Source organism: Thamnophis elegans, chromosome 7 (genome assembly GCF_009769535.1).
Source record: "Thamnophis elegans isolate rThaEle1 chromosome 7, rThaEle1.pri, whole genome shotgun sequence".
NCBI classification, from domain to species: Eukaryota; Metazoa; Chordata; class Lepidosauria; order Squamata; family Colubridae; genus Thamnophis; species Thamnophis elegans.
Genome location: NC_045547.1, coordinates 17,885,405 through 17,906,941, shown reverse-complemented (window position 1 = coordinate 17,906,941; position 21,537 = coordinate 17,885,405). Strand labels below are relative to the sequence as shown.

The window sequence follows — 21,537 nt, the reverse complement described above, 5'->3', positions numbered from 1 at the left end:
ATTTTCTGGTCTTTTTCCTGTCTTGCAGCTCTTAGGATTTGTGGAAAAATACGGAGTTTCCAAAACCAGCAAAGACGACCAAAAGTTGTCTGGTTTGCAGAACTTTCTGCAAACCTTGAACAAGAGACCAGAAAAAGAAGGTGAGTTTGGCTACAAAAAAGCAATTTTTGGCAGGGTTCAGAATTGGAAGGAGGTGAGGAGGAAGAGACAAGACATAAAAATACAGGCAGTCCTCGACTGACGACAGTTCAAAGTTACAACGGCACCGAAAAAAGGTGACTTGTGAGCCTTTTTCACAGTTATGGCCGTTGCAGCCTTCCCCCATGATCATGTGATCAAAATTCAGATACCTGGCAACTGGTTCATATTTGGATTGGATTTGGATTTATTGTATTTATATGCCGCCCTTCTCCCAAGGACTCAGGGCGGTGTACAACATTAAAAAAAACACATAATACAAAAGTTAAAAAAAATTAAATAGAATATCCCAAACAAACCCAATTAGGATTAACAATAACATTTTTTTAAAAAAAATTGATTAAAATTAACAATGATCAATAATTTATTTTGTTTTGTTCAGGCCAGGCTGGCTTGCTGGAAAAGCCAACTTTTTAGAGCGCGTCGGAAGGACCGGAGGTCAGGGATTATACGAAGCTCCGGGGGCAGTTCATTCCAGAGGGAAGGCGCTCCCACAGAGAAGGCTCTCCCCCTGGAGGTCGCTAGCCGATACTGTCTGGCCGACGGCACCCTGAGGAGGCCAACTCTGTGGGATTGCACTGGACAGTGGGAGGCTACCGGTGGCAGTAGGTGGTCTCGCAGGTATCCTGGGCCTAAGCCATGGAGCGCTTTAAAAGTCATAATTAGTACCTTGAGTCTGATGACTGTTGCTGTGTCTGTTGTGGCCCGCCAGCAGCCAGTGGATCTGGCAGCAGATTCGGACAGTGAGGAGGTTGGGGAGGAATATGGGCCAGTTTTGGAGTCTGGGGAAGGCTCTGATGAGGGCTCTGCATCGGAGGCAGAGAGGGGACCCGGGACATCTGACAATTATCAGCTGCCTTCGGAGTCGGACATCAATGGGCAGAAGAACAGCTGGAATCTGTTCCTTATGTGTGCATGCGTAGAGCTGCCAGGAGAAGAGAACAGCTAAGAACAAGGGCCGACTCAGAAGTAAAGGCACAGGTGGACGATGAATGGCCCCACACAGAGGAAATAAAAGAGAGGTGAAAGGGGAGTGGAGTTTGCAGGAGACAATTAGTTTGCTTAATTGGTTCGTAACTCTCTGAGACTCCTTGCCAAGTTTTGCAGCTATCGGCCTGGCAGCTCTCCAAGCCAGATAAGGTCTGTGACTGTAAATCCTCCCTTGAAAGGCTTTGCTGGATGTGAATGAGAAGAATTCATGGGAAATTAATAAAAGGGTTTTTTTGCCGGGACAAGGAGTTTGCTTCAGGCTCTTGGGAAGCCCCGGTCAGAACACGGCAATCCTCCTTTTGCGACCTTCTCACAGGCAAAGTCAATGGGAAAGCCAGATTCACTTAACAACTGGGTTACTAACTGATCAACCTCAGTGGCTCACTTAACAACCGTGACAAGAAACGTCATAAAATGGGGCAGAACTCACTTAACAATTGCTTCACTTCCCAACAGAAATTTTGGGCTCAATTGTGTTGGTAAGTCGAGGGCCACCTGTAGGGATGTTTCAGTAGGTTTGGAAACAGTTGGGCCTATGGAGCTTCCCTGTTCTTGGCTTCTTTCTTTTCATTTTAGTTTAAGTAGGACATCCATGTCTTTGCGCAACTTCATGCGCAGTTGTGGCTTAGGACAAACATATTATTTCCCTTTGGAAGAATGAAAAATAAAATATAGAATGATGAAGATATAAATAATAGGTATAATAATATAAATAATGCATAGAAAGAGTCATTTTTCTACCTGTCTCTTGAAAGGCAATGAAGAATCAGAGTTTTGACTTTTCTTGCTACAGTAATTCAGTTTTTGCAAGATTGAGGGCCTCTGTAAGAGTCATATGTCATTGTTGCCTTGATAAATTGTTCTGGGACAAGAATGCAAAAACTTCTTTGGCAAGAATGTTGATTCAGCCTCTTGTCGGCAGCCTTTTTTCTATTAACACACATTTAGACATAGCTGTCAGGATTCCAAGCACCCATAGAGAGAGACCGCCTACTGCCAATTACCTCCACTCGACCAATTAAATCCCATAGATTAGGCCTCCTCCGAGTTCCATCTGCCGGTCAATGTCGACTGGCAACCACGCGGAGGAGAGCCTTCTCGGTGGCAGCTCCGACCCTATGGCATGATCTCCCCGTGGAGATTCGTACCCTCACCACCCTCCAGACCTTCCGCACAGCCCTTAAAACCTGGCTATCCCGTCAGGCCTGGGGTTAAAGACCGTAACCCACCCGAATGGTATGAATGTTGTGCTTTTAATGATGTACTGTCTTATGTGTTAATCTGTTTGTTTTCCCCTCCTTTCGAATTGTAAGCCGCCCTGAGTCCCCCCAGGGAAAAGGGCGGCATATAAATAAACTACTCCATACTCCATAGAAAGAAGAACTCCGAGGCAGGCAAATTCCTCAAAGGACAGTTTTATTGGATACATCATATTGGCACAACTGGTGAAAGCCGACTCTGAAAGTTCCCGCAGCTTTCACCTAATTAAAGTTCCCTCTTTCCCCCCAAGTCACTGGTCACGCTGTCCAATCCGGTTGCTTGGTTACTTCGCTCCTCCTCTGGCCAGCCACTTGTGAGAATGCCCTTGGTTCCCACAGGGAAACTTTATTGTTTTGGCTACAAAACCCCATCTAACTATTTCCCCTCTCCCTCTGTTGTGTGGCAACCCTGAAGCCTCTAAGGTGGCCTCAGCCAGGTTCACTTCAGGGTTGACAATAGCCCCAAATGCAAATAAATTGGACATGCTACCTGTGTGGCTGTTGAAGTTAGGAATTGGGAGATGATGGTCTTCAGGGGAGAAGGGGCCTTTCCAAATGAGAAGCTGCCTTTTGATCTGCAGGGGCTCTGCAAAGTTCTCCCAGGGAAGGTGAGGACGACCATCCCAAAATGGCATCTCCACTAATGCACATTGAGAGTTTCCTAGCCGCGCTCACAAATGCAAACCAAGACGGGAGAGTCATTCTCAGCAGGCAAGGTATTGTATATCTGCGTTTGATTTGCTTTATTTAAAAATAAGTACACCTGTATGTGTATATATATTGAATTATTTCAAGGTCATTCCATTATTCGTCCTCCTTATTTAGTGATCACAGCTGGGATTGGCAACTCCCTCACTAATCAACAGGGTCACCAAACAGAACTTTGCATGATTGCAATGGGCTTACGTCACTTCCCATGTGGTCATTAAGTAAGTCGGCTTGTGGTTAAGTGAGAGATAGCAGTAGAAATAGCACTTAGACTTATATACCTCTTCACAGTGCTTCCCAGCCCTTTCTAAGCGGTTTACAGAGTCAGCATATTTACCCTCAACAATCTGGGTCCTCATTTTACCCACCTTGGAAGGATGGGAGGCTGAGTCAACCTTGAGCCGGTGAGGATCGAACTGCCGAATTGCAGTCAGCTGGCAGTCAGCACAGGTAGCCTGCAGTACTGCATTCTAACCACTGTGCCACTGTGGCTTTCTATCATGGAGCTGTGGCTTGTGATTTGACTGCCAGCTTCTCCATTGATTCTGCTTGTTGGAAACCACTTGTGAAGCACACAGATAGCAATTGTATGACCTTGGGATGCTGGAGTTGTCATAATTGTAAGGACCGATCATAAAGTTAATTTACTTTTATTTATTTATCAGATTTTTAAAACTGCCCCTCTCTATCTCACAAAGTACCTTTCTCGAGATCATTGTGATTTGAACAATTGCTAAAACATGGCAGTCATTAAGTGAGGTCTGTCTATATTCCCACAGATGCCTTTCCTGGAAGAAACATCTGAAAGTATATATATATATATATATATATATATATATATATATATATATATATATATATATATATATATATATATTTATATATATATTTATATTTATATTTATATTTATATTTATATTTATATATTTTCCTGGAAGAAACATCTGAAAGTAAATATATATATATATATATATATATATATATATATATATATATATATATATATATATATATATATATATATATATATATATATATATATATATATATATATATATATATAGTGTGACAACCCCTGGTAAGCCCCAATTATGGGAGGAAGCTAACTGTTTCCATCATCTGTCAATCGGCTCGTCACAAGTCTCTTGTGATGAGCCGATTGACAGATGATGGAAGCAGTTAGCTTCCTCCCATAATTGGGGCTTACCAGGGGTTGTGACACTAAATATATACCTTCTTCCCTGGCTTCAGCTGATAAGGAGGAGACCTGTGGCATAATGGCTAAGACGTTTGCCTAAGATGCAATTCAGCACAGGTTCGAATCCCAGCAAGGGTATGGCTAGCTGATGAGAGCTAAATAGCTTGAAATAGATCTATACTAGTCTCCCTTTATTTATTTATCAGCACAAATTATATATATATATATATATATATATATATATATATATATATATATATATATATATATCCATATTTATGTAAACACATGATGCTTTTTCATAGGAGCACTTACCTAAACAATTGCAATTCAAGTCATGGAAATATTATTCTCCTGGTGTTGCTAAATTACTGCCCCTTATTCATTTTGGATCCTGGGATTATAGCAATATTAAGGAGGTTGTGATATTTATTGCTCCTTACTGAATTACTTCATTAAGTATTGCTGTAACTTAATCAAGTGATGTTCCCATATTAGCCCCTGGGAACCAACCACAGTTGCTTTCGGTGTCCTCTTTCTCTAAGAATATTTTCACTGTTTCATTTGAAGCATCCAGCAAATTGACAGTAGCAAGGGGTGGGATGGGGTGTGGTAGGGGTGGTGGTGGAAAGCCCCCCCCCCCCTGCATTTCAGGCTGCCCTTCAATGTTTTTAATTGTTTACCTGCCAACTCTCAAAATGTGCTGTTTTCCCCCCAGGTACTTTAGCCCTGAGCAGCCTCAAGTTTCTTTTGCTCAATCCAGCCGTGCATTTTGCCACGGTGCTGAAAGAATGTCGAGCTGTGGTCATCGCTGGGGGCACCATGCAGCCGGTGAGCAGGGAATTGGGCATCTTTGTATTTCGTTTGGGTGATGGGCAACTACTGCATTCAATTTTGGTTGCCACGATGTAAAAAAAGATGTGGAGACTCTAGAAAGAGTGCAGAGAAGAGCAACAAAGATGATTAGGGGACTGGAGACTAAAACATATTAAGAACGGTTGCAGGAACTGGGTATGTCGAGTTTAATGAAAAGAAGGACTAGGGGAGACATGATAGCAGTCTTCCGATATCACAGGGGCTGCCACAAAGAAGAGGGAGTCAAACTATTCTCCAAAGCACCTCAGGGTAGAACAAGAAGTAATGGGTGGAAACTAATGAAGGAGAGAAGCAACTTAGAACTGGAGAAATTTTTTGACAGTTCGAACAATTAATCAGTGGAACTACTTGCCTCCAGAAGTTGTGAATGCTTCAACACTGGACGTTTTTAAGAAGATGTTGGATATCCATTTGTCTGAAGCGGTGTAGGGTTTACTGGCTGGGCAGGTGGTTGGGCTAGAAGACCTCCAAGGTCCCTTCCAACTATTATTCTATTCTATCCTATTCTATTCTATTCTATTCACCTTTTAAACAACAAATTAAAGGAGCTGATTTCTCATCTTCCTTCATAGCAGATGTTCTACAAAAAGTGTTGGAGCAGGTCTTTCTTGTTTAAAAGCAGCAGAATGAAGATGTCGCTTTGAATCTTCAGCTCCTTCTGCCCCTTCCCTTTGGCACTATATTTTGCTTTTAACACACCTGGCAAGCCTTTCACAGTGTTTACAGCAGTGTTTCTCAACCTTGGGAACTTTAAGATGGTTGGATTTCAATTCCCAGAATTCCCTGGCCAACAGGCCTGACTGGAGAGTTCTGGTAGTTGAAGTCCACCCATCTTAAAATCCCCACAGTTAAGAAACATTTATTTAGAGGTTTAGCTTCTCCGTCTATTCAGTCTGCCTGCTGTTTTTCCCAAGTCCTAGAAAGGTCCCAAATCTTTGCATCTAACAGTAAACATTTAGTTTTCCCATAAAGTAAGAGGATTTCAGTAACACCATAATGTCAGGTTCCATCACGCTTAGAGTACTGATATCTAGGCTTGAGTCTGGTGGCATCGGAATGGTAATCTAGAGCAGGGCTGTTAAACTCGTGGCCCGTGGCCTGGATGCGTCATGTGCAGGCCACGCCCCCACCCGGTTTAGCAAAGGGGAAAAAAGTCCCAATACGTCATGTGATGCTGCCATGACGGTGCAAGTTTGACACCCCTGGTCTATAGGAAAGGTTATAAAGACTAACTCTTCGCATACAGATCTAGTGATTTGTTGGCCATGCAAATCCAGGTTGCATCATGAACTTGAGTGGTTTATTCTTTAGCTTGCAATCTTTTCCCCCCACAGAAGTTGGGAGAGGTAGTTAGATATTGTCTTTCTGTAAAGCAACTCTTGTCAGGGATGTAAGGTGGGAGGTGAGATCAACTTGTCTATCTCCTGTCCTTCCTTTGGTCTATTCACAAAAATCCCAGTCTCTTTGGTTTGTTAACTGCATGAAATTAATCAGTACTATCATCATGGTAGCTTATTAAGAAATAAAGCCAGGAGGCAGGATCTACACAAGTGGCCTTTGAGAAACACCACACATTCCTCCCTTCCATTCCCCCCTCCCCGAAGTTTGAATATTTTTTTGATACCTCTTCCCCATGTAGCCTTCTCTCACTTAAGCAATTTCTATAACAGACTTTCCTAATCTAGTGAGCTCCAGATGTGTTGGACTCAAAATCTAGGTAAAAAGCTGAGAACATCAATCATGGAATGGAGAGAAGCCACAATGGTCGTCAGTGCAATGGCTGGTCACAAATTTAATTTTTTTAACTTTGAATAGTTGCTGCATGACACAGTCAGCAAGTGAGGACTACCGAACCCCTCACGCAGCTGAATGAAGGGGCCTGTAGAGCATTGCTTCTACAGTTTCTTATTTGATCTGTTTTTATCTTCAAATAAAGAGATGGAGTTAGTTTTCTTTCTCTGCATCCCACTCAGAGGTAAGCTTGGGAAGGGCCTTAGCCAGGAGGAAGAGCAGTTCTGTTACATGCAGAACCTCTCAAATATACTTGAACGGGCTCTTCCAGCTTTGAGAATTGGATTGCTACCTGAGAAGCTTCTAATACCAAATAAGATGAGTAATAGTGAATTAAAGTTCCCAATAGTCCAGAATAACATGTGAGCATGTTATAGGGCAGTGATAGAATAGAACAGAATAACAGAGTTGGAAGGGACCTTGGAGGTCTTCTAGTCCAACCCCCTGCCTAGACAGGAAACCCTACACACTTCAGACAAATGGTTATCCAACATCTTAAAAATTTCCAGTGTTGGAGCATTCACAACTTCTGGAGGCAAGTTGTTCCACTGATTAATTGTTCTGTCAGGAATTTCTCCTCAGTTCTAAGTTGCTTCTCTCCTTGATTAGTTTCCACCCATTGTTTCTTGTTCTACCCTCAGGTGCCTTGGAGAATAGTTTGACTCCCTCTTTTTTGTGGCAACCCCTGAGATATCGGAACATGCTATCATGTCTCCCCTAGTCCTTCTTTTCATTAAAGTAGACAGACCCAGTTCCTGCAACCGTTCTTCATGTGTTAGCCTCTAGTCCCCTAATCATCTTGGATGATTAACCTTTCCAGCACTGAGTGCCGAAATTGGAGCCTGTGCACATCTGTGCCGAAGTGCTGGAACCCAGAAGAGAGCAGCTGGCCGGTACGCATATGCATGCCGGAGCCCAGGAGAGGTGCTGGCGACGGCTCGTGTGCTCAAAGAGGGCTCTGTGTGCCACCTCTGGCATGCATGCCATAGGTTCGCCATCACAATTATAGGGACCCTAGAAAAATGATATTGATTCTCTTGCTGCCTATACGGGGCTACGAGGGCAGAATTTGGATCTTTTCCTCCTCAAGAGTTGAACACTCTGAGTAGGGCATGTTGTGTAAGTCTTCTAAAACAAACAAACAGGATTTTCATGATGTGCTTTGCAGGTGGCTGATTTCCGGCAACAGCTGCTTTTGGGTGCTGGTGTTGATGCTGACAGGATTGAGGAATTTTCCTGTGGTGAGTTTTGGGGAGTTATGGGTGTTATGTATTGAATATAAATATATATATATACCGTATTTTTCAGAGCATAAGATGCACCTTTTTTCCTCAAAAAAGAGGCTGAAAATCTGGATGTTTGAAGGTTTTGAAGAGGCAATTTTTTTAAAAAAAAGTTTTTGCACTCTGCAAACCTCCCAAATGAATAGCCTTTAGGAGGCTTGTAGAATGTTCTGGGGGGGGGGGGGGGAACAACGGCCTGTTTTTAGCAAAAAACGGACCCCTTTTTTGTCTAAAAAAGGGCATTAGGAAGTTTATAGAGTGCTCTTGGGGGCTGGGAGGGGCAGAATTGAGCAAAAAAATGGGTCGTTTTTTGCTCATTTCTGTCCTCCCCAACCCCAAGCTTCCTAGAGGCTATGCACGGCCATTTTGCTGAAAGGGGCAGGGTTTCAGGAGGCCAAAAATGCTATATTCAGTGTATAAGACGCACCCAGATTTTCAGCCTCTTTTTGAGGGAAAAAGATGCATCTTATACTGCAAAAAATACAGTATTTATGATGAATTCTAGAACAGGGACAGCTTGGGTTAGTATTCCAGAACGTTTTATTTTTCAAAAAGCTACAGATTTAAGTGATCATGATGAAAAGGGGCTTACTTTTTTCTTCAAATGTTTCAGAATAAAAATTAGGGTGGACTCAGTAGCAGATGCTAAATTTGTGAGTTCTTGAAATAGTGCCAAGATCGTTTCTCTTCAAAGCATCTGATCATATTTCCTAAATTTTTCCATTTCACACTTGAGTTGTGACTTCCAGCTGTCACAACTGACAGTAATTGCTCCTTGTTTCACTTAGATGATGAGAGGCAGGTCCCGGTGTTTGAAAGATCTGTTTGTTTTACTAGAACCCAGAAGCCTATTAATGAGAAGAAAATGCGAAAGAATGGCTTGTGGAAGATTCAATTATCAATTGTGGCAATCTTTGAGCTTTTCTCTTATAATAAAAGTAAAATGATCTCTTGCAAAACGCTCAGATTTACTATAGAGTCCCAGCTGTGTTCTGACTCCTTATCAAAATCTCTGTTAATGTTGCTATCATTGGTTTTATAGGCCTTGACTTTGATTGCAAATAACAAGGGTTAAATTAATACCAGAGCAATTTATTTTTGGTAAACCAATTCAGAGATCACCCGTAAAATGTGCAAAGTTACTGTGATTTCCTGAGGCAAGCAGAATGTGGCAAGTAAAGCAAAATTTTAAAAAAGTATTCAGCATTAAAAACTTTCAAAATGAGGAAGTCCTGATAGGGCGTGTCAAATTTTTCAACTTTTAATCGCAATAGCACTTAGACTTATATACCGCTTCATAGTGCTTTACAGAGTCTCTAAACAGTTAACAGAGTCAGCCTATTGCCCCCAACAATCTGGGTCCTCATTTTACCCACCTCAGAAGGATGGAAGGCTGAGTCAACCTTGAGCCTGGTAAGATTCAAACTGCCAAATGGCTGGTCGCCGGTGATCAGCAGAAGTAGCCTGCAGTACTGCACTCTAACCACTGCGCCACTGTGGCTCTTAATTTCCAAACATTAGCAGTGCTCAAAAGTTGTGACCTGCCTTGGGGATTGTAAAGATATTTTTATATACTTTAATAGAATTTAGATGCGCTTGGTAAGTAACTACATAAGCGTCATAACTTTTTAATATTTAGTTTGTTTCATTGTCTTAAGCGTAGGTTCTGGTAGGTGCTCTGAAGGTTTCCGTCCAGCGAACAACATACACCAGACTAAGACATGAATGCAATATAGATCAGGACTTCTTTTATTGTAATAACTATAGTACAGAATTTTGCATATCTGAATGTGCTTCCACCCCCTCCCACCCTCACCCACCCTCACTTTTATTTTCCTGTGAACCAGGGAGGGACTTATCTGAGATAGGTTTTCTCAAGTTATATTCTTGGTGTCAGGCGTTGCCTCATTCAACATCCAAGAAAGAAAACCCCCAACTCCATTTAGTTAGAAAAAAGGTACTTTTACTGGATATGAAATGAAAACAGTGAAAGTGAAACAAGAGCTGAAGCAAAAAAGCGAGAACTTGTATGTATCAAACGTTTACCCAAATCCCTCCCCCCAGTTATCCTGACCTAATGTCCAATCTCCAACTCCCAAAGGTGTCATGTGGGGTGCATCTTCAGGTGGCCTCATTCAGCTGGTATGCGGAGACAGTTGGGCGTGGAGCAAACCCAAACACGAGCCATCAGCATGCACAGAAGATATTGAGAATAAAACTCCCTTTTCCGAGATGTCTCCACCAGCACGTTCCCCCTTCCAAATACAATGAGCCCCCTCCCTCCTCATTACTATGGAAGTCCATAGCAAGCATGTGAGATAGAGGCTGACATTTGGCCTGGGCTCAAGTCAGAGGTGGTATTCAACCGGTTCGGACCAGTTCACCCAACCGGTAGTGGTAATTGCGGCTGGGCCCACCCACCTCTCCTGGCTCTATGCCATCCTATTTAGGCATGCTTTCAAGTTGTGTCATGCGCGCAAGCCACATGCGCGAGCAAAGCGCATGCAGGGACGTGGCACGTGTGAGCGATGCCAGCCCGCTCACGATCACATTTGCGAACCTGTAGGGAAAGTAAGCGGTTGCCACCCCTGGCTCAAGTCCTGCCTATTTCACCATTGTCTTGATAGTGAAAATATCTCAACTCATTGTCTTGAGTCTTCCTCCTGTCATTTTAGGCCATCCACACTTCCTTCCACAGTTTCACGTTGCACCGAGTGTTGCTTGGAAGAAGAAACAAGCGGATCTCATGGGACTATCCTGTTTTCCCGAAAATAAGACCTCCCCGGATAATAAGCCCAATTGGGCTTTTGAATGGATAAGCCATCCCCAAAAATATTGCAACACAGCAGCAGCCATACTCACCGCCACCTGCATCTCAAAAATAATAAGACCTCCCCTAAAATAAGGCCAAGGGCTTATTTTGGGGGGTCTAAAAAAATAAGACCATGTCTTATTTTCGGGGAAACGGTACATTTGTTCAGTCATTGTACTTGAGCACTGGTATCAAATTCACGTTGTCATGGCGTTGTCACGTGATGTATCACTATTGTTTTCCCCTTCGCTAAACCAGGCGTGGGTGTGGCCAGCATGTGACACATCTGGCCCGCGGGCCATGAGTTTGACAGCCCCTATACTTGAGTATCTGGTTAATTGCGCAAAAGCCAGGAAGTTTAGCCTTTCAGCAACTTAACAGGAACAGCAGCTTGTTCATTTCTTCCTTGGATTCTTGTGTTATCAGGTCATGTGATTCCCCCTGACAACATTTTACCCATTGTCCTCTCCAGCGGTCCGTCCAATCAGCTGCTGGAATTTACTTATGAGAAAAGAGGCTTGCCTCGGTTGGTCAGTATTTTTTTTATTATTATTACACTTCATTGCCTCTTCAGGCAATGGCGTTTCATAGTTTGAGTTCCCCGGGTGACCATATTGTCCCTTTGGTATTGCTTAGGCCCTTTCTGCTTGGTTTCTGTCACCTGGATTAGACAGCGGCAAAGGAAACAGATCCTCTTTGTGGTTTCCCCTCGCAATTAACCTGCTATCAGACTCCACAAGTCTCTCTCCTTGTGGTGATCTGATTTATTGTATTTGCATGTCAAGGGAGAAGCCATCCTTGGAGTATTGAAGCATAGATGCTCACAAATGGGAAAAGAGGGTGTTTGGTGTTGAATAGAGTGGATTGGGAAGCCAATGATAATACCAAGTTGTCCTTGACTTATGATCATCTGTTTAATGACAGTTAGAAGTTATGACTTCAGAGAAACTGATTTACAATCTGATGTCAAAATTATGACTGCTGCATCACCACTGTCAGGGTAATGATTACTTAATAGCTAACCAGCTGCTGTAAGGCTGTAAACCGGGATGATGAAATGAGAATGAGTCAGCAGGGTTACTGCCACTTTAAGAAACAGCCTATATAAAGGAGGCCATGTGAGGGTCTATCTCTCTCCTAGTGTATCTTTCTCTTTGTGTTCTAACTGCATTGTGGTTCTCGGTGTAGAATAGAGGATTGATTGATTGTCTCAAAATAGTAGTGCAGACTCTGACAACCATGATATGTGTGTGTGTGTGTGTGTGTGAGAGAGAGAGAGAGAGAGACAGAGAAAGACAGAGAGAGAGACAGAGAGAGAGGGAGGGAAAAAGGTGATCACAATTTTGATACTTGGTAACTGGCTTACATTTTTGATGTCTGCAATGTTTTCTAGTTATTTGCAAGCTTCACAGATTCTAACAAGCCAAGTGAATTGGGAACGATGGATTCACTTAACGACTGTGGTAAAAATGGTTGTAAACATGAGCCTGGTTACTTGCTTAATGACCGTATCACTTAGCGACTGAAATTCCAGTCCCAAATTTGATCATAAGTCAAGGACTACTATATAGGGATGTCTCATCTTTGTTTTGACAGTCGGACCTGGAGCTTTGAAGCAAGGGTGGCCACTTTTTCTTAGGATGAATTTCAAAAGCCTTCTTCTCTCTTCGGAGTAGAGATGCCTGCTCCTTCCTAGCAGCCTGTAACTGTGGGAAAGAAGGAATCGAGCAGGAAAAAAGAAAGGAAAGATGGTGTCAGAAAGAGTAGGATATCGTGAGATACCAGATTCTGTTTGCATCAAATTTGCCTATTCTGCATCCCCGCAATTGATTCTTTCTAAGCATAAGCCTTTGGGTTCATGAACTCCCTTCCAGCCCAGGCAGGAAATTGTGTTCTCCAAGAGAACACAGCCTTTGATAGAAGAAAGATTTTCTTTTCTGGCTGAAGGTAGACATTGCTGGTTTTTCCTCCATTTTTCAGATGGAGGAGACGGGGCGGATTCTTTCTAACTTGTGCAACGTCGTCCCAGGAGGTCTGGTGTGTTTCTTCCCTTCCTATGACTATGAAAAACAGGTCTACTTGCACTGGGAAAAGACCGGAGTGCTTGCCCGGCTGGCTACTAAGAAAAAGGTAATTTGGTATCCCAATGCTGCTAGTAAAATCAAACATACGGCAATGATCGGCTGATTCCTCTCCTCTAGTTTTGTTGTAGCAATAGGAATAGCACTTAGACTTATAGACAGCTTCACAGTGCTTTCCAGCCCTCTCTAAGCGGTTTACAGAGTCAGCATATTGCTCCCAACAATCTGGGTCCTCATTTGACCCACCTCGGAAGGATGGAAGGCCGAGTCAACCTTGAGATTCGTGGGATTTGAACTGCCAAGTTGCAGGCAGCCGGCAGGCAGCCCAAGTAGCCTGCAGTACTGCATTCTAACCACTGCACCACCGAGGCAGTAATGCCTAATACTGGTCCTGTTGCTTGCACAGTGAAGTGGAGAGGCCCAATCCTTACCTGTTGACCTGACCACCATACTTGCCTGTAGCTGATCGTTATACTTGATATATCGCTTCATCCTTTTCCAAAGCCAAGAGACGATGGCTTATTTGTGTAGGAGACAGGAAAAAGGGCACAAGCCAACCTGAAATTTGGCTGGGGGCACCACCATGCCAGCCTTGGACTGTTCAGAAAAAGGAAAGCAGGCATAAGCATATTTGAGTTGATTGGTGGGATTATACATAGTTGAAAACAGTGCTATACAAATATAAATGGTTGGTAAATCTTTTTCATATCGGGATATGCGATTATATAAAGGTATATTGTTATTAAACAGACAATCAAGAATGTAAGGGAATTAGGTCTATTGAAAAAAAATTAATTGTAATTGAATATACGTTGTACAATGAAAGTGAGGTATTTAGTTATATTAGAAGAAAAATCTGTGATTGTAAATGTAATTGAGAATATGGATGCAAAAACACTTGTAACCAAACGACATGCTGTATGTAATGGATGAGAATTTTTTTATGTTGGTTTTTTATGTTTAAAAATAAAAACAAATTGCAAAAAAAAAAAAAATAGGAAAGCGGGGTCAGATGTAATAGCTCTTGGATGGGAGAAATCCCTGGGCTGTGGGCTGGACTGGGAAGTTAGCAATAGCAATAGCAGTTAGACTTATATACCGCTTCATAGGGCTTTCAGCCCTCTCTAAGTGGTTTACAGAGTCAGCATATCGCCCCCAGTCTGGGTCCTCATTTCACCCACCTCGGAAGGCTGGAAGGCTGAGTCAACCTTGAGCCGGTGAGATTAGAACTGTTGAACTGCAGATAACAGTCAGTTGAAGTGGCCTGCAGTACTGCACCCTAACCACTGCTCCACCTCGGCTTGAAAAACATTCAAGGTGGTTACTACTTTCACAGATTTCTAATCTTCAGCGCCATCAGCAGTCAAGATTGACTTAAGAGAATCTTTATCTTTAGTCATCACGGTTATTCTTTATAAGTTGAACATTAGCATGCTGTAAATTGGAAAATTAAAACCCAGCATTTCCATTTCTCCTTTTGTAGGCGCACCAGTTGTGGCAAATACTACCATAGCGAGGAGCCCGAGTAGCTTTTTAGTCCATTAATGGTCTTGAAACGTGGGCTTGTCTGTGAGAATAGGGGGTTAAAGTAGTAATATGAACCTAACTAGATCTGGTCAATGTTTCCTCAAGGAGCATCCTATGTCCTCATGTGGCCAGTTAGATACATTTAGAAAGCTCACCAGCACGGACAGCAGAGCAACCATCCTTTTCCACTGTGATTTCCCAGCCACCTGTATTGAAAGCACGTTGCCCATTACTTAGTAATAGTAGACCTAGAGAGGTGGGGGAGAATACATCAGCCATTACTCCTCAATGTCCATTAAGACTCAAAAGTATGACATCCCCATGACACACATCAACCTCATCTTGTTATTTGCATCAAGTAAGGTTATGTGTCATCATAACATCTGTATATTAAGACTAGATTACTTCAGATGCAGGAGACAGTTCTCTTCTTTTAGAGGGATGTCTGGATGGAAATGCTGTCCGTTGTATCCAAAGTTTGCGAAATGGGGATCCTTTAAGTCCGCGTTCTTTAGATTTGACAACTTTTAAGATGTGTGGACTTCAATTCCCAGAATTCCCCAACTAACCTGCTGAGGAATTCTCTGGCGGTCCAAGTCCACATACCTTAAAGTTGCCAGGTTTGAGAAACTAATTTAAATCAAGGTTTTACTGGAGGTTGAAGCCAACATCACTATTTTTCAGTTTGGTCACTGTACAAAAGCCACACAATTTCACAGCTGTAGATGTCCCAAAGGTGCATTTTCAGGAGGCAACTGGACTTTCTTCTTCTTCTTCTTCTTCTTGTTTTGAAGATGTTTCGCTTCTCATCCAAAAAGCTTCTTCAGCTCTGACAGAATAGTGGGGACAGAGCTGAAAAAGCTTCTTGGATGAGAAGTGAAATGTCTTCAAAGAAAAAACAAGAAAATCCAGTTGCCTCCTGAAAAAGCTCCTTTGGGACAAACATGGCCTGGATGACTGAGAATCTCTACAGACTTTTAGCTCCTGAGATCACACGGTATGAAGGATGTTCGCCTATAATTGACGTATGATGCCATTTACAGATATTTCAGGAACCCAAGAAGGCTAACCAAGTGGAGCAGGTCTTGGCAGAATATGCCAAGTGTATCAAGGTACGAAACAGAAGATTGGACGATTATTGAGCAGGTGGGAAGAGGCAGTAAGTTGACTGTAGAGGTGCTCCAGCTTTTAACCATTGCATTGTGGACTTCCTTTCACACAGCGCTGCAACCGAACAGATGGCCCCATGACAGGAGCACTGCTGTTTTCTGTAGTTGGTGGAAAAATGAGCGAAGGAATCAATTTTTCAGATGACCTGGGAAGGTAAAAATTATTGCTTGGCCTTGGGGCAGTGGTGGCGGAATTATTCACTGGAATATTAGAATTTAGAGAGTTATGAAATATTGATTGGACGGGGGCAGCTCATTTAGGTTTGAGCTAATACAAACCGAAGTCTTAATTTTGGGAACGGCCCTTCGAGTGCTAATTTCGGAGCTTAGCTTTTAGCACAGGGTGTTTGACTTTAATGAGACATACTCCCCATTGTGCAACAGACTGAAGGCCAAACATAGAAGGTATTAGGATGAGAGAGCAGGAGGAAGAGAGGGAGAGAGAGAGAAAATCTGTATGGCAAGTGGGCAAAGCTGTCACTTCCTCCTTTAAGGCAAATCTGTTGTTTCATAAATGCTCCACTTTCCATTTTTAACGCCAGTGTTATTCCTCCCACCCGGCTCTCTGCACCTGCCTTAGTGGGACAGCTAAGCTTGACATGCGGGATGACAGAAAGCGGTTGCTGCATATTAACTGCCCCCTGTTGTCACAAGCAGGTTGTGAAGGCAATTAGGTGGGAGGGTTTGGTAAATTGCGATGCCTAGCCAACGTTTTCAGAGAGAAAGCCATTTCTTCTTACAAATGAATCTGAAATGAAACAGGCTTCTTCTCGGGCGAGTAAAGCCATAGTTATCCAGAAAGAGGAATGGGCTTTGTAGCATAAACCCAACCTGTAGGAGGCTAATTTGTATGCAGAATATTATTCCCCAATTGCTTCTTTCCCCACATTTTTACTTAAAGCTCCCTCAAATTGCTGTTTAAGATTCCAAGGGTAAAAATATTAGGCTATCTTGAATGCACTTGATATACCGGCCTATCCACTGCAGGCGCCTTCGATTGAAATTGTAATCTGTTTTTGAAAAGGCAATTTTACCCACTAATCAAAAATGGTGCAGCGTGTTTCTCCTTGGCGTAGGTTTTCACCTTACTTGGCCAAAATAGGGTATTTTTTTTTTTGTTGTTTCTCTTCTTGAGCTTAAAGAAAGCTTTATACACTGGATATTGCTTTGTATGTGACATGCTTGGATTGCAAATTACTCCAATTGAGTTTTTGAGTTTCTTTTCTTCCTATTTTTGTATATCTTTTTTTAAAACATATAATAAAATTAAAATTACATGGGAGAAAAAGAACTCTTTGGATTGAAAATTATGCAAGTTAAAGAGATGACGCTGAGTGATTTATGTGTTCCTTACTTTTCCTCATTTTCTTTTTTCCCAGGTGTGTAATTATGGTGGGCATGCCCTACCCCAACATAAAATCTCCAGAACTTCAAGAGAAAATGGCTTACCTGGATAAAACAATGGTAAAAGATCCTCTGTTTTCCACTTAGCTTGATCTAAGGCAGGGGTGTCAAACTCATGGCGTCACATGACATATTGGGACTTTCCTCCCCCCCCTTCGCTAAACCAGGCATGGCCATGGCCATTATGTGACACATCCGGCCGGGAGTTAGACAGCTCTGATGTATGGCAATGCTTCCAAATCTTGGCCACTTTAAGATGAGTGGACTTCAACTCCCAGCATTCCCCATCCCAACCTGCCCTGGTGAGGGAGTGTAACTTTACTTCCTCTGATCGCTGGAATTTCTGAAGTGCCCCGAGCAACGTTTGTCAACCTTGGCAACTTTTAAGATATGTAGACTTCAACTCAACGTGATCAAAATCAGACGCTTGGCAACTGACTCATTTGACGGTTGCAGGGTTCCAGAGACGTATGATTTATCACCTTTTGTGACCTTTTGACAAGCAAAGTCAATGGGGAAACGAAATTTGCTTAACAACCGTGCTACTAACTTCAGTGGCGAGGAAGGTTGTAAAATGGGGCAAAACTCATTTAACAACTGTCTTGCTTAGCAACAGAAATTTGGGGCTCAATTACAGCCATAGGTTGAGGACTACATGTACTTCCTTAGGCTAGAAATGATCAAGACTGGGTTTATCTACCGTATTTTTTGGAGTATAAGACGCACCAAGGTTTTGAAGAAGTAATTTTTTAAAAAAAGTTTTTTGCACTCCGAAGACCTTCCAAACCTAGTGCACGCCTGTTGGGTGACTTGAGCGTTCTTGAGAGTCAGTTTGGTCTACTGCTTAAAGCAGTAGGGGAGTTCAATTCCTGCCTTAGCCATGGAAGCCAACTGGGTGACTTTGGGCCAGTCACTCTCTCTCTCTCTCTCTCTCTCTCTCTCTCTCAGCCCAGTTCACTTTAGAAGGTTGTTGTGGGGAAGATAGGAGGAAGGCATGTTGGATATGTTTTACTGCCTTGAATTATTTGCAAAAATAATAAAGACGGGATATAAATAAAATAAAATTTTAGCTTCTAACCCCATTTATGTATCCTACCTGTCTTGGTTTCCTCTAGCCAAAGTCTGCAGGCCAGTCTCCAGGGAACTTGCTCATTGAAAATCTATGCATGAAAGCAGTCAACCAGTCAATAGGTAAAGCATGCCCTTGGTTCTAAAATACAGAGAGCTCTCTCAATCGGAGTTTTATGGTTGGTCAGATGGAACCTGGTTACGTCATTGCCCGTTTTAAACAGCTTTAAACACTCCCAAGCAACCGATCAGGGAAGTTGTGGTAAGTTAGCAGAGAAATTAGGAATTGGTGATCTTTTCTATTACCCGTTTATCACGCAGTGGTACTGTTGGCACATTTTTCATACAAGCTTCTGTGCAAAGTTGGCTTACCGCCATCAAAGTAATGAAGTATAATGGGCAAGTGATCATTTAGGCCACGGTTTGTACATAAGAGGGCAGAAAAACCTCTGCTTCCAATTATGGACAACTGCTATGGGTAAGATGGATCTTCTGGTTGAACATGAAAGAGTGTCAGCTGGAATTGGGCTGTAAGAAGGCACTTCCTTGTGTGTAGCCAACCTGCCAAAATGCTGGAGAGAACAATTTGGGAGAAAATAGCAGGAAGAATCTGTGCCACTTTCTCCTACCTTGTTTCATACCTTCATAAAGTAGGTTCCTGTCTTGCTAAGTTTGGGCACAGAAAGATCAGGTGGTTTATCAGTATAAAATATTCCCAGAGCAAAATTTGTTTTATTAGTCACTCACGCACAGCAGTTTCAACATACTAGCCTTCTGCAACCCGAGTGCCTTCCAGGTAATGTAAATTTCAACTTCCAGAATTCTCAGCTGTGGAAATTCTGAGAGCGGAAATTCACAGGTCTGAAGGTTATGTCTGCTGTTCTTTGCCCTAGTCAAGGGGTCAGCAACCTGTGGCTCTGGAGCCGCATGTGGCTCTTCCATCCCTCTGCTGTGGCTCCATCACTGGTTGGCACCTCAATTTTGAGAGGAGCTGCTGTTTTTTTTGGGAGGGGAGGGGGAAGCAGGGCCTGCTAGGAGGAGACTCTATGGCAAGGGATGGATTTTCCGGTCAGCTCCACAATTGATGGGGTTTTCGGTTAGGACAGGTAGAGGAAAAAGGATGCCGCACTAGGAGGAGACTCTATGGTGGAGAAACCGGGTTTCCGGTCGGCTCCAGAATTGAATGGGGGGCTTCCAATTAGGACTTTTGTGGCTCTTTGAGTGTTTAAGGTTGCCAACCCCTGCCCTAGTCATCACGAGAGAGGAAATATTTGTATGCCAATCTCAAGCTGGCTGGGGAATTCCGAGAGCTGAAATTCATGCATCTTCAAGTTGACACGGTTGAGAAAAACTGCTTTAAACAGTTTTCCCTGCTACTTCTCACTTTGAATTGAATCCTGTATTAGCCATTCAGTGTGACAAGGAGAAGTTGGGCGGCCATTATAAATGGATTAAATAAATAAAGATGGTTTGCTTTTACAGGAAGGGCAATTCGGCATCAAAAGGACTTTGCCAGTATTGTGCTTTTAGATCACAGATACACCCGTCCAGCTGTTCTCAACAAACTTCCTCGGTGGATTAAAAGCAGAACCCAAATCAAGGATAGGTTTGGACCGGCTTTTGCAGCGCTAAGAAAAGTAAGTCCCGAAACCAGGCTCCGTTGCAAATTCCTCTGAAATGTTAATCATCCTAGAGAATCTAAGCATCAATCAATCAAAGCTAGACTCTTTTAAGATTTATTTTCCTGCTGGTGAAATGTGCACATTATTATCTCTATTGACTTTTGTCACTACGTGCCTCATGTAATTCCTCATTTCTGTCTTGCAGTTCCATTGGGAAAAGAAATCCGATTCCAAGTCTGTCTCTTCGTGAGGAATAAGGGATTTGCTTCCTCTGCCTATGCAAAATGTCTCCTGTGTATTTAAATGCATTATACTTGTATTGTGCAATCTTAATTTTGAACCTGTTTCCCACCCACTTCCAGTCACTAAAAAAGTTTTCTAAACTAAATTAAGGTTGGAAAAGGGATGTGCTTTCTTCTGTTTATAGTGGAAACTGAGCTCTCCGCTGAAAGGATTTGGACAAAAACCTTGTTTTCCCTCTATTTCATTTTGCACACTGGTGCCTCTTGGACTTTATTTTGAGGTTATAATATATGCTATTCAAAGTTCAAGGCAGGTGGTTAATAAGGGTGTGCAAACATTTTGACATTGAATGGGAACTTGAAGTGGTTATTTCAAGCTTAAATTAGCTTGTTCCAGCCATTCTGAATGCATTTCACACTCAGAAACAGCTATTTCAATTTCAAAATGTTTTCTATGCCACCAGCAGTCATCATTGCTAAAATCTGCGTGTGGGATATAATCGGTTATAGACTCCCGGTTCTCCTTTCTACTGAACCGTGAGATGTTTCAGTTTTCTCTTTCTTTGTGCCAAAACAGGGCTGACAGCAAAATTAAAAGGAACACACGTGCTATGGCCATGTTTCTTGATCTTTGGCCATTGTAAGATGCACCGTCTTCAAATCCCAGAATTCCCTAGCCAGCAATACTGCTGGCTGGAGAATTATATCCATGCATTTTACAATGGCTGAAGTTGAAAAACATTGCTATCTGATGTATTAGCCAGGAAAGCTAGTGATGCAGGGATCACTTTTGAAGCGCTACTCTTTCCTTAATCCCTTCAGCCCAGGAATTCTTGGCTTCAGTTTGCTATCCACCCTTCAGTGAGCAAGACGCTGAGCTTGTGGATCAGAAAGATCAGGAGTTCAGCGGTTCAAATCCCTAGTGCTGCGTAACCGAGTGAGCTCCCGTTACTGGTCCCAGCTTCTGCCAATCTAGCAATTCGAAAGCACGTAAAAATGCAAGTAGAAAAACAGGAACCACCTTTGGTGGGAAGGTAGCAGCATTCCGTGCGCCTTCGGCGTTTAGTCATGCTAGCCACATGACCACGGAAACATCTTTGGACAACACTTTGAAACAGAGATGAGCACTGCCCCCTAGAGTCAGGAACGTCTAGCACATATGTGCAAGGGGAAACTTTATCTTTACATTAAGAAAAAAGCTGTTTACATAGGTTTACTGCTATTGGTCAAAGTTAGCTTTGGGAGGGTTAATGGAAAGGAGCTGCTAAAAAACACTTTTTAAAATGTGCTTTGTAGATAGATGCTGATT

The 21,537-nt window shown here is 42.6% G+C and overlaps 1 protein-coding gene across 1 annotated transcript in view; it reads left to right on the top strand.

Annotated features, from left to right (window-relative positions):
- Positions 1-20,431, top strand: part of DDX11 (DEAD/H-box helicase 11) — a 49,460-nt gene extending 29,029 nt beyond the window's left edge. Inside the window, exons 16-27 of the mRNA XM_032221529.1 lie at positions 29-140; positions 3,029-3,163; positions 5,072-5,184; positions 8,189-8,261; positions 11,542-11,645; positions 13,096-13,245; positions 15,767-15,835; positions 15,946-16,046; positions 17,272-17,356; positions 18,412-18,487; positions 19,847-20,001; positions 20,192-20,431. Of these exons, the coding sequence (XP_032077420.1) occupies positions 29-140; positions 3,029-3,163; positions 5,072-5,184; positions 8,189-8,261; positions 11,542-11,645; positions 13,096-13,245; positions 15,767-15,835; positions 15,946-16,046; positions 17,272-17,356; positions 18,412-18,487; positions 19,847-20,001; positions 20,192-20,236 (1,218 nt within the window). The 3' untranslated portion in view covers positions 20,237-20,431. The remainder of the gene's footprint in view (positions 1-28; positions 141-3,028; positions 3,164-5,071; positions 5,185-8,188; positions 8,262-11,541; positions 11,646-13,095; positions 13,246-15,766; positions 15,836-15,945; positions 16,047-17,271; positions 17,357-18,411; positions 18,488-19,846; positions 20,002-20,191) is intronic.
- The last annotated feature ends 1,106 nt before the right edge of the window (positions 20,432-21,537 follow it).